The sequence below is a fragment of the Asparagus officinalis genome, chromosome 8 (assembly GCF_001876935.1).
Source record: "Asparagus officinalis chromosome 8, Aspof.V1, whole genome shotgun sequence".
In the NCBI taxonomy this organism is placed as follows: domain Eukaryota; kingdom Viridiplantae; phylum Streptophyta; class Magnoliopsida; order Asparagales; family Asparagaceae; genus Asparagus; species Asparagus officinalis.
Genome location: NC_033801.1, coordinates 17,720,432 through 17,733,689, shown reverse-complemented (window position 1 = coordinate 17,733,689; position 13,258 = coordinate 17,720,432). Strand labels below are relative to the sequence as shown.

At 39.7% G+C, this 13,258-nt stretch overlaps 1 protein-coding gene across 1 annotated transcript; it reads left to right on the top strand.

Annotated features, from left to right (window-relative positions):
- LOC109820935 (linoleate 9S-lipoxygenase 5, chloroplastic-like) lies at positions 2,848 to 4,968 on the top strand. Its single transcript, XM_020387132.1, has 2 exons — positions 2,848 to 2,906; positions 3,869 to 4,968. The coding sequence occupies exons 1-2, from the start codon at positions 2,848 to 2,850 to the stop codon at positions 4,656 to 4,658; spliced, it is 849 nt and encodes a 282-aa protein (XP_020242721.1). The 3' UTR covers positions 4,659 to 4,968.

Genomic DNA, 13,258 nt, shown 5'->3' with positions numbered 1-13,258 from the left:
ATTTGGCTCATTCTGGCTCAGTTTGGCTCAATCTGGCTCAACCTGGTCCAATCTGGCTAGGTCTGGTTCAGTCTGGTCTGGTCTGGTTCAGCCAGATCTGGTTCAAGGCTATAAAAGAGGTTCCTTTTTTTTTTTCTTTTTCTTTTTCTTCCTCTCTTTCTAGGGCCGGCCACCCCCTCCCTCTCTTCTCTTGATTTCTCTTCCCTCGAGCATCCATTCTCTTTCAAACCTTGATATTTGTCTTAGATCTGGCTTTCCTTTGAATCTTGGACTGAGGAATCTCCCAAAATCTCCAAATAAAAAGTTTCTCTCAGGCCCCTCGAGCGTGTGGTTCAAGTTTCCTTAAAGGTCTCGCCTTTATTGGATTTTGGGCTTTTCTTCAGGTAAATCCTCCGCAATCTTGATCTATTTCATGTTTGATCTAGTGTATGGAGTCGCGGGATCGCATATAAGGGTTGAGGGTGTGATTTGATGCCTCAAACTTGCCTTTTTTGGGGGTAAAAATGGGATTTTTCCTTTTCTAGATCTGATCCTTCAATTTACCTTGCAGGTTTCTATGTCCCGTATGGCGAGGGGTCAATCCTCTACCGCGCCGAATGATGGCGCGCCTCCCTCTTACGCTGGTGAGCTACTTTTTCTGGAAATTTACAAATTGGTCCATTTTTTCTTGGAAATTTGCAAATTGGTCCTTTTAACCCCACGTTGTTCTCCTTGGTGAGGCAATCGGGAAGAGCCTTGATTCTCCTTGGTGAGGATCGACGCTTTGAAGATAGAAATTTTACAAATTAACCCTCTTTTTTCTGAAAATTTGCAAATTGGTCCTTTTAACCCCACGTTGTTCTCCTTGGTGAGGCAATCGGGAAGAGCCTTGATTCTCCTTGGTGAGGATCGACGCTTCAAAGATATGTTTTGCTTGGTCAAAACACTATCTCATAATAAATAAAGGGGGCGTTTTGTCGCTGCGTTGTGCCTTATAAGGCAGGGATATATTGTCGATATACCCTATCTTATGAAGGCGCAACGTGGCCAAAACGTCACACCCTTTATAAGGCAATGACTCTATCTTACCCCTTCGTAAGATGAGTTCAATTTCCTTTTATAACTGGAATTAACAAACGTTTAATTGCTTGTTCTCAGTTGAATACCCTTCTGGAGCGTTCTCATCTCACGCAGTATACGGGCGTCGTGGCGAGTATTATTCGACCTCCGACGATGTTTCCCCTATCCCGGTCACTCCTCAGTTCGTCTTGGGCACATCGACTGAGGTCGCTCAGGCGGTGAAGGAAGGTGGGCACCGAGCTCTTCGACAGTTGATTACCGATGCACCTCTTGTGAAGGACGCCAGTTCTATTCAGCCTCTTCGGAAGAGTGATTTCTTATTTGGCGACTCTGTCGAAGACCCGGATGCCGTGTTTATTGAGGCTGAGCAGTGGCTTCATAAAACTGGCAGTGGCTTCATATACTTGCCGAAGATTCCTCGGCATCGTTCATTGACTGAGCTCAGGCGTCAGGCCGTGACACGGGAGATGTCGTGGCGCTTGACGGAGGAGCATGAGAGCGTCCATTGCGGCTACATCACTCATCAGGCGTTTCCTGGCTCGAGCAGAAGTCACATCACCGGATTGCGTCCCGGAGTACTGGGGCTGGATGCACCACCACGTAACGAGTTCCTCGCCACCGCTTCTACCTTGAGGAATCGCCTCGCTGCTCTAGGACGGGAGATGCCTGCGACGCGTCACAGGATTTATGGTTGGGTCCATTCTTTGGACAAGTTTTGGTGGACCCGTATGACGACGTATGTCTTGAGCCGATGGGGCGAGGAGTTGCACGCTTGTGGTTTATATGCAGCCGTTCGTGCCACCATGTATGGCTTGCCTGTCAGCGCAAGGCATTTCTGTGCTTTGTTCGAGCTTTATAATTCAGATTCGAACACTTTTCTGACCCGGCAAGGGGAATTGGGCTTGGCTCTTCACGAGATGCACAGGATTTCTGGCTTACCCATGGGACAGATGTTGTATCAGGAATACTTTCCCTCCAACCATGAATTAAGTCTGCTGAAGGATCGTATGCCCGATCGCTACGAGACTCTATGGGATCTCACTTGTCACTATCATATAGCTTTGGCGCAGTCTGAGCCTTTAGCAAAGAGGACTAAGACATTCGTGAGTCTGAAGCAGTTTGCCAATTATTTGTTCAAGAATCTGGAGAGTAATTCTGGCGAGGCTATTTGTGAGTTGGCCCCACTTACTCCCTCAGGGGTGAACATTCTGATGAAGAAGATTGATGCTCATTCTTATACCACTAGCAGTTCTGAGGGTGGTTTTCCTGCAGGGACCAAGTTCAAATCATTCTTGTGGCATGCTACCGCACCGATTCGACCCATGACCCTTCTTGCCGGTTTCCTCGCTATTTGGTTAAAGAAATGCGTGGTCTCATATCAGTCTTGTGACGCTCTGCCCTTGGAAGTACTCTATCCAGCAGTTCAGCTTGCCTACAAGAAAGAACTCTCACTTCTTCCGGTGATGGTGGCTAACATTCACCGAGGGCTTCGACAGCTTTCTGGTGCCTTTACACGGAAGGAAAAGGAATCGCCGACTCAGATTCCCACCCTTAAGACAGAGCTCCCGTACACTTACTTGATGGCTTGGTTTGTCCTTCACCGTCCCGATATGATGTCGGTACCGAGCGCCACAGATCATTCTGTTCCTTTACTACAATTGCTTGAGAACGGCAAGTGGGAGGGGCGCGGATTTTCTGACGTCAGGCAGCAGCTGCAGGTCCACAAGTGTTGGACATTTTCCACTTGCTTTCCGCAGTTCTCCGGCCGATACGGCGATAGTTTGACAGATGAAGAGAGGCCGAGAGAGTATCGCACTCACTTGGACATCGGGTGCTTTAACTGGCTGGTAAACATTAGGCCAGGTTATTTGACTTTTCGGGTGAGGGATCAGTGCTTCATAGAGCCATATCTACCCTGTCGATTCGCTCGTCAGTTTGGCTACGATCAGCTTTACGTCGGGAATCCTCGTCAGCAGCTTCGTGCCCACGGTGGTTTGGTAGATGGTCTCCGTGCGTGGTTGTGGACCGTGACTGGCTGTACTGGTGCTAAATTCAGTCTCCCGAGTGCTGATCGGCAGTTGAACCTTACTTTCTTAAGCTGCAAGTGGTTGTTAGCAGCCAACAAGACCATCCCCGTGAAGCCGATTGCAGAGCTAGAGGCCGAGGAAGCTTCTCAGGTTGATTCCCGTAGGATTTGGGAAAATGCCCGATCACAGAGGACACGGAATAAGACTCGTCGGATTGATGAAGAGGGAAAGAAGACCTTTCATTCCGCAGACGAGGCTTCAGGCGGAGATCCTGAAGGTTATGAAGACTTTTCCGAGCGAGGTTTGCTATTCATCTTTTCATTACATCTTCTAGGAATATTGAAACTGACTATGGTTTGATGTTTCAGGGACCACAGTTGACCAGGATGAAGAGTTCCGTCCTCCTCCCCAGGCGAGACCTTTGATTATTGTCCCTGCTGCTAGGCGGAAGAGATTAGCTCGCAAGCCGCGTGCAGCTCCCCGAGCATCTGATATGGACTTGGCTGGTGATGATCCTGCTAGTGACGGAGGTCAAATACAACCTTAGGTTCCAAACATAAAGCTGATCGGTGACTAAATTTTGACAGCATGGATCAATGACACATGAATCAGTCTTCTTGTATCAACTATTTTTGATGAATTGACACTCTTTTTACCATTAATTTCAAAGATTAGTAGGCTCTTCAAAGAAAAAATTTCACTTCATACCTAATAACTCGGGGAATTGTCTGCCGATACAGTAATACATTATAACTCTCAGTTACAATACCTTTCTAACCGAGTTGCTACACTGTGTTTTTCAGGGGCATTGCGGTTGAAGACCCAAGCAGCCCAAACAAACTCCGGCTCCTAATCACAGACTACCCCTACGCCGTGGATGGGCTCTCCGTCTGGGCCGCAATCGAAACGTGGGTGACTGAATACTGTTCCATTTACTATTCAGACCACGCCACAGTTCAATCCGATACCGAGCTCCAAGCCTGGTGGACTGAAATAATCGAAGTGGGCCATGGCGACAAAAAGAACGAGGGCTGGTGGCCCAAAATGCAATCCATCTCCGACTTGGTCCAAACTTGTACTACGATCATATGGATATCCTCTGCACTTCACGCCGCTGTCAATTTCGGACAGTATCCCTACGCTGGTTTCCTCCCGAATCGACCAACCATCAGCAGACGTTTTATGCCCGAACCGGGTTCATCTGACTACGACGAGCTAGCCAGAGACCCAGACCGGGCTTTTCTGAAGACCATAACGAGTCAGTTTCAGACGATACTGGGCGTGTCACTGATTGAGATATTGTCACGCCATTCGTCAGACGAGTTGTACCTCGGTCAGCGAGATGCACCGGAGTGGACTTCTAATTTAAGGGCCATCGACGCGTTTCGACGGTTTGGAGACGAGTTGATTGAGATTGAGAATAGGATTTTGGAGATGAATGAGGATGGGAGTTTGAAGAACAGGAATGGGCCGGTTCAAATGCCGTATACTTTGCTGTATCCGAATACGTCGGATCATACGCGGGTTGGTGGGTTAACGGGTAGGGGAATACCCAATAGTGTGTCCATTTGAGGTCTGGGACGGGTGAGCAATAGTATTGCTAATTTGTCAGTGAGTTTGAGTTTTTATTTTACTGTCAGTTGCTATATGAGGAAGAGGTAAAGGATTCTAGTCAGGGATGGACAGCAGTAGCCTGGTGTATGAGGAGCCAAGTTCCGGCTAGAAACCGGACGAGTTTGGTAGTAGAAGTTATAGCCTGTTGCCAAATTATGATCAGCGTGTCATCCAATTGTCTCTCTAGAAAAAATTTCGATTCCAGCACCATTTACTTTGTTAAAACTTAACTTAAAACTCTGAATCAATTTTCTAGCTGTTGCCAACCTGTGATCTGGTTTGCTCAATTCGTCATGATTTTGATTCACCTTCTTTTATCCTTTCCTCAGCTTCTGCGCTCTTTTCCCTCCTCTGTATACGTACGCTACGTGTCTAACTTCTTCTGATTAACAAACTCCTCGGGCGATCGAGAAGGCCCAGGCCCAGTCGAGCGGCCGAAAAGAAGCGTGATGGTTCTTGAGGCCGCACCAGGCTTACGATGTTCTGACGTCACTGGCCGACGGGCTTACTTCTTGATGATTCGAAAGAAATTTTAGAAGTGGCGGGGCGGGGGGGGGCGGGGGGGGGGGGAGGGGGGGGGGGGAGGGGGGAGGGGGGGGGGTTGTCTTTCCTGGACCATCTCGTTCCGTTACTGAAAATAATTGAATGATCCACTGATCAATAAGGTTTTTCCCCCCACAATTTATCTTCCGCACAGAGTATAATCATAGTATGTTCATGTCACGTCTAAATAGACTTACTGCCATTTTATGAAACTGGCTCCATTTATTAATTAGTCGAAGGATAAGGTGGTTTATCAACTTTAATTATCAAAATCAATCATAACAACACGTGCCTTGTACAAAATTAATTAAATTAAATATAAAAAGGACAGCAATGAGTCAGCCTACGATCATCTCTTAAGTATGTTTTGATAGAAAAACAAATCAGCATAATAACCAGTGACGGCCAACTCTTCTCCTTGTTAACATCAAGTTAGGCTTATGATCTTCTCAGCTACCCCATTAGGTTTGGATGAACGTGTAGGGGCAGTTTCTTGAATTATTAAATATAAAAAGGGTAGCAATGAGTCTCTTATGATCAAGGGCGGATCTACACTGGGAGCAGTGGGGGCAACTATTTACACTGACCGTAATTATTTACACTGATCGTAATTATTTACACTTACCCTCCATAAAATGTATCTATATTATGCTACTATTACCCTTTAATCACACCTCTACTCTTTCATTTATTGTCACGCCCCGGGTCCACGAGCTCATTGACGCGTGCAAGCCGTGAGACCCACCTAGTATAGCGTGTTGTTTGGCTCAAACCATTGTTAAAATTGGTTAGCCGATGTTACATTTGAGTCTTATGCTTACATATTTAAGCCACTAAATTTTTCACTCATTTTGCGACATAGGACTATTTATACTTGGGGCATCACACTTATAAATTTAAATTTATGTAGACTAGTATGTAACATGTGCTTTGCACGTAATGTATATTAAGTAATGATATAAGATTAAATATTCGAAGGCCATCAAACAGTGCACTCGTCACAATTTTTTTAGAACAACAACGAGGACTCAAACAAATCCCCCAGCCACCCACTCGCTATGAATTTATTGACATTTATATTAGTTTTTCTCTCCACAAATTTGCATACTTTTATAACTAACAGATTGATATTTTTTTATAAATTGGAGATGAAATTGGTCATAGATTTGTTCATTTCTCCAAAGAAAAGCAATATCATCTTCTCTCTCAATTATCTCCTGTAAATCTTGTTGACTGTGAGGTATCTTGGTTACTACAATCGAGGGAATGACTCCACCGCCAAAATTCTCACTTCCTCCATTTTTTTCTTTTTATTCTTTTAGTGTTTTTTTATGCATTTGAGCATCCATATATAGCATAACTTTATGCAACTCCTGAGATCAAAGAGGAATGTTTATGCAAGTAGATTAGTCGGGAAATAATTAGTGCATAATTAATAAAGAGAATTTGATTAGTTAGTAAGAGAAGTTATACGATGCTTTAATTATGAGTTCCCTTTCTCACTAATATTCATATTAAATGAATTATTGGTAGGTCCAGAAGGAAAAATGTTATAAATTACTTTGTTAGGTAGGATTTAATTACTATATTGCAACAGTTTTTTCGCGAAAAAAATATTATGACACATCTAAACTAAAATGACAACCCAGAAGCACACTAAAAGAATGTGGACTAACACTGCTTCTTATCAGACTTAAAATATTGTGTAAAAATGATGGTGGGTCTTTCAACCATATCGCAAAATCATTAATTTTCTTAGCTCTTTGGACCAACACGTGAGTTGTTATATTATCCATTTGAGGAACTACCTAAAAATCTCATTCCTTGAGTCATGGGCAATATCATTGAATATCGTCCATAAAGTGTGCAAAAATCTAGTGCTACTACACCCCATTATAGATATCTCTAATTACCGGCTCCACATCTTCTTCAAAAATTACCTTCCCACATCCAGCATTAAGAGAAAATGTAATAGCTTCCCACACCGTTTGGAATTTCGCATGCTCAGAATTATTTCGTATACAAATACTATGATAAGTATATTGCAATACTTAGTGATATATATTATGATAATTTATATGCTATTTCTAGACTACACCAAGATGTTAACATTTATATTAGTATTCCAGTTATAATTTATATTAGACTACACTAAGAGGTTAACATTTATATGCTATTATAATTTATTTTCTTAAGTTGGAGAGTTTTTTTTTCATTGAGTAGATCAATTTCAACCATTTGTTGCAGTACTCCAATTCTGAATGCAACTTAGAAAAATATCTACCAATCTAATGATATGTACAACATCGCTGAATATCATCTACGAAGTGTTCAAAAATCGAGTGTTGCTCCACCCCATTATGGATATCTCTAATTACTGCCTCCACATTTACTTCAAAAATTACATTTTCACATCCAATATCAAGAGCAAATGTAATAGCTTCCCACACCGCTTCGAATTCCGCATGCAAAAAATTATCTCGTATCCAAATACTATGATAAGTAATTGCAATACTTAGTGATATATATTATGATAATTTATATGCTATTTCTAGACTACGTCAAGAGGTTAACATTTATATTACTATTCCTCTTCATGGATTTTTTATACACCAGATGCACATATCAATATATCATAGTATTAGATTAGATGTTAGATTTTTAATTAAATACTAAATTATCTTAAATCATGATATTAATTATAAATATAAGTCATGATACTATTATCTTATATATTAAAACTATATATTTGTTGTATAATATATAATACCTAAATTAAAATATTTATCTTATTTAACATAAGACTAATATGGTTAAAGTTTATAATATATATTAGTTCTTATGTTTAGTGCAAGAAAAAATTATAGTATAATAAATAGTATGAATCGAATAAATTTTAAGGAATATGATTAAAATATATAATATCTATTTAGTTTTTAATATTAGTTCTCCATTTTATTGCAAGAATAATTATAGTATAATAAATAGCATGAATTGAATAAATTTTGAGGCATTATTAGAAATTATCAAATTTTATAAGAGTAAAATAGACAATCAAAAGTTTTAACACCCAATCCTTTTTTATAAATAGTTTAGATACAAGATAGAGTGTACTTAATTTGTTAAATGGGTGTAATTTTAAACATACTTGTTAAACACACACACAGTTTTCACCTGTATACTCAATCCACTCATGTATTCTTATGTTATTTGTAAATTTCTAGATAAGTGTGTAAATATCACCTCAATCATTAATTTTGCTCCAACTCCAGAAGAGAGCACAACTTTGTAAACCTTACCATAATATCTTATTTCTTTTTATTTTATTTTTTTTTGACAAATTGGTTGTTTAGCATCCTACTAATTTAATGAATAATTACATCACTTCTTTTCTAAAATCCATTTAAATTAGATTAACTTATATGTAAAAGTCTATAATAATATGTTTATTCTAATTACATACACGATTTTCTAAATAGGTTTTTCAGTCATTTATTAAAAATATTATATTACATTTATTTTTATATGGAAATCATGGTTAAAGTGTATATATTTATACTTATTTTATTATTTTAAACATTTACACTATGCACATGCATTTTTAGTAGAAATTCCATGTATACACATTAAATCATAAATAATATAATTAAGATGAATGGCGGAGAATTATCTAGATAAGAACTTGCTGTTACTTGCACATGCATTTGCACATGCGGATATACTAGTTTAAAATTAAACCCATATATCAATTTTTGCTAGCATTATTTTCGCTATTGATCGCCTAGGCCTCCAGATTTTTTTGTGAAATAGACACTCATAGTTAGTAATGGTGCCACTAATATTTTTGGTAAAAATATCATATCTTAGCTAACTTACAGTTTTGCCCCCAATGGCCAAAGTTTCTGGATCGGCCCTTGCTTATGATCTCATAAGTACATTTTGATAGGAAAAAACAAGTCAGCATGACAACATAATAACCAGAGACAACCAACACTTCTCCTTGTTAAGATCAAGTTAGGCTTTTGATCTCAACTACCCTATTAGATTAAGTTCATATTCACCACCTCTATCTGATCTTACTATTTTGATTTTCTTATTTAGTTGATTTTGAACTACAGATTATTTCAAAAACATTTCAAAGGCATCATCTTTAGATTTCAATAGATATTCTATTGTATATCTAGAATAGTCATATATAATGGTTACATAGAACTTGTCATATTTGACTCTCGACAGGTGGAGAGTGTTGATCAGATCATTGGGATAGCGTAGCGGTGGAGGATGATGCTACTCCACATTGGGTGGAGATTACTCCACATACTCCAGATCATATTGCATCGTTTGAGATTCCAGCTGAGGTGACACAGTTTGGGGATCATTTGGATTTGGATGCAGATGATGAGTTGGTTGATTCGAGTGCAGCTGGTGGACATAATTTGGATTTGGATGTGGCCGTTGATTCACCTCAGGTGGAGGTGTTTGGTTTGTTTCACTTTGGGGCCATTGGGAGGGCTATCAGCTGCAGATTTGTTGGTGAAGAGTTGAGAACTCTTCTATTGGATTGAGGGTCTTTGAAGGCCATTTGGTGAACTACGTGAAGGATTGATTCCTTAGGCAAGAGGATACGTAGGCAGTCATTTATGATGCAGCCGATTTGGTAAGTTGATACCGACATTTGGAATTTGTTCGCATTCTCGACTTGTTGTGGATTGAGTCCATTGTCGTGAGTTTATTTCATTTTGTACTGGACGCAACAAGTGAGACGTTTGATTTGGTTGGTGTCGGCTCAGTTTTGGGAAAACTTTGTCGATGTGGAGAATTATGAAAACGACGAAGGAATTTGAGAAAAATATAAAAAATAAGCAAAACAGGCTCCACCACGCCCTGGTGCGGTGTCTGCCACACCCATGTGGCAGAATTTGTCCCTGTTGACATGAGTGTGGTGTCTGCCACACCCAGGTATGACAGAATCTGTCCTGTTTTTAAGGGTGTGGTGTCTGCTATCCCCGGGTGTGGTAGACTCGTTTTTTAGAATCCCAATCTGTTTAGGATTGTGTTTTGTTATAAATAGAGACGCGTTTTTAAGGTTTCTTTGGCTTTGATTGTGCTTTGATTAAGCATTGATTGGGGGATATTTGGAGCACAGAAAAAAAGTATTTTCCAAGCTATTAGTTAGGGTTTTATTTTGGAGAGAATTAGAGATTGTTGGTGAGATTAGTTGGTTGTTTTGAGTGATTTGTAATCTCAGTTTGTACTCTTTCCTCTATTAGTAAAAACACATCCCTTTCTTGCCCCGTGGACGTAGGTAACTTTCCGAACCACGTAAAAATTGGTTGTTTGTGTTTGTGTCGTTATCGTGGATTGTTTAGCCTTCTATCTTGACGTTTTGGTTTGGTTCCTCGAAGCACAACAATTTGGCCGCTGCGCACAACAAAACTTTTACCACCTCTTGTTACTATTTTTCAGGTCACCAAGGTCACTATGAATCAATTCAAGCAATTCAGATTCTCTTCGTACACTTTTACATGATATCTTAGTTGACTTAGATTTAATGCATATTTCATATTTTTTTCATGATCAAATGCTTTCACATTATGCAACATACCTATATCTTCCATTTTTTTAATGTAAGAGAAGCCAACATGTTCTAATCTATCATGCCAAAGATTTGAGGAGTTAACCAAATAGGCACAAGAGGTAGATGTATTTTCATTCATGATTCAAGTATATTAAGAATAAACAGACCCTGGCTACAATAGATTTTACCCACAAATTGTCCATTTCTAGTCACTATAAATTTATCCACCAAAAGAAGACCCGAGCACCAATTTTAACAAGAAGAGATGCTGTCTAACGGATTTTGGGAACATCAAGCACATCTGTAAGAGAAAGGAATCTCCCAAAGTGTGCTTAATTTAGAAGCACCTTTCCCTTATCCACAACAGGCGAGGGCCACAAATCGTCCATGACCACTTGTTCGCCATCATCAATAGTGGAGGAGGGGGTGAAAGCTCCTCTATTGGAACATATAATTTGGATTGCCCAATAATTACCCACCTAATCTTTGTTTTGTGCAACTATGTTAACTTCACAGACCATCGCAACAACAATGTCTCCCTCCACTACGTTTGCTTATGGTTTGGATGGAATTTCACCAGTCTTCTGGTACCTACAGCGTGTTGGGATTTTGTCTTTGATTCTTTGTGTAACTTCATGAAAATTAGATAGGGTTAGAGTTCTATCATGATTAGGAGTTTGGGTTCTATCATGATTAGGAGTTTGAGTTCTATTATGATTAGGAGTTTGGGTTTTATCATGATTAGGAGTTTGAATCCTATTCTAATTAGGAAGTTAGGCTAGAGATAGAGTTTTGGTTTCCCTATATATATTCTTTTATTGGTGGAAGAAAAATAATGAAGAAAAAGTAGAGATATAGTAGATGAGAGAGAGAGAGGGTTTCGAAGTTTTTATCCGTGCAAAAGATTACAAGGAGTGGGCTTTGGAGAGAATATGAGAGTTGATTATGTATGTGAGGTTGAGAGATTGAGAGACGAGAGTTGAGTGGTTCCTCTTGTAGTTCTCCCTGATACATAGTGAGTTTCTCGTATTGTTGCCCCGTGGACGTAGGTCGAAGTTGGTCGACCGAACCACGTAAATCTCGGTGTTCTTTTTCTTGATTGTGGTTGTTCTATCTTATTGATTGGGGTTGGCTTCCGAGTTGCGCATATCGTGGTAGGCGGGGAGACTGAAATTCCCCAACACAGCGTTCATAGTAATGCCTAATCTTTCCACATATCAAATAAATTCCTCTCTTCTTGAAAGTTGAGTTAGGTTACTTATAGCCATATGAAAATTCTTGAAGGACTAAATTATTAACCCGTTATATAAGTTTTATTTTAACCCTTATGATCATTTTTAGTGTTTGGGAATAATAATAATTTTGACTATTTTCTTTATAATTAGAGGGGTTAGCTCTTAATCCTTCTAAATAGGAGTATTAGTAAACCCCTCATTTTGAGGGGGTTAACTCATTTTAATCCCTCTAGAGGGGTTAGCTTAACTTTTCTATATATTTTGTGTTTGGAAAATTATAGAGGGTTAACTCACTTTAACTCTTATATAGATTTTTTGTGTTTGGCAAGTTAATAAGGGGTTAAGTCTCCTTAACCTCTCACTTAACCCTTTGTCAAACGGCACCTAAGTGAATATAGTTAAAGAACACCAAATCTTACCTTTGCGATCACGAGTTGAAGACCGCAGTGCTGGAGATGACCCATCATGCCTTATTCATTTACATCCATGCTCTCTCCCTCAGAGAGATTCTCTATAGCTGATGATTTGAGTGCGAACTCTTTTCCACTTAAAAATTTTGGAGTTTCAGGGGATTTGGCAAATGAGGTGTCTTTAGGCAATTTAGGGTTTCATTGTTAGTTAAAATCCCATATTCTCTTAAAAAATGCACACATCATTAACATCTCTGCAATGTTAGCATTAACAAGGCTAAATTTTGATTACATGACTCACTCCTAATAATTTTTTGGCCCTCGTCCACAAGAATGTGCCTTATTGACTAAAAGGTCTAGAAAAAAAATACCTTATTGTCATCAAACTTTTTAAATATACTAAACTGGCAAACAGAATAAAAATACCAATTTGATAATTTAGCCCATGGAAAAAGGTGCCACATTTTTAATGAGAGCATAAAGGTGTAGCAATTTTAGTACGTCAAGGTTGTTTAAGGAAGTTGTGCATAACCAGTGACAATTGTCCCACTCAGGGTAATGGCACTAGTAGAAAAACGATCAAACTAGACGGAACAATCTAGACGGAAAAAAATTCCGTCTAGTTTGGAGCAAATTAGACGGAAAATTTCTGTCTAGATTGTTCCGTCTAGTTTGGATTAAACTAGACGGAAAATTCCGTCTAGTTTGACAAACGAGACGGAATAGTCAACCTAGACGGAATTCCATCTAGGTTGCCTAGGGTAAACTATCAAGTTTGCCAGCCACCACCCC

Coding starts and splice junctions, on each gene's coding strand:
- LOC109820935 (XM_020387132.1), top strand. CDS start 2,848: ATGAAGAGAGGCCGAGAGAGTATCGCACTCACTTGGACATCGGGTGCT. Junction 2,907..3,868: donor TCGGGTGCTTTAACTGGCTG/GTAAACATTAGG, acceptor TTTCTAACCGAG/TTGCTACACTGTGTTTTTCA.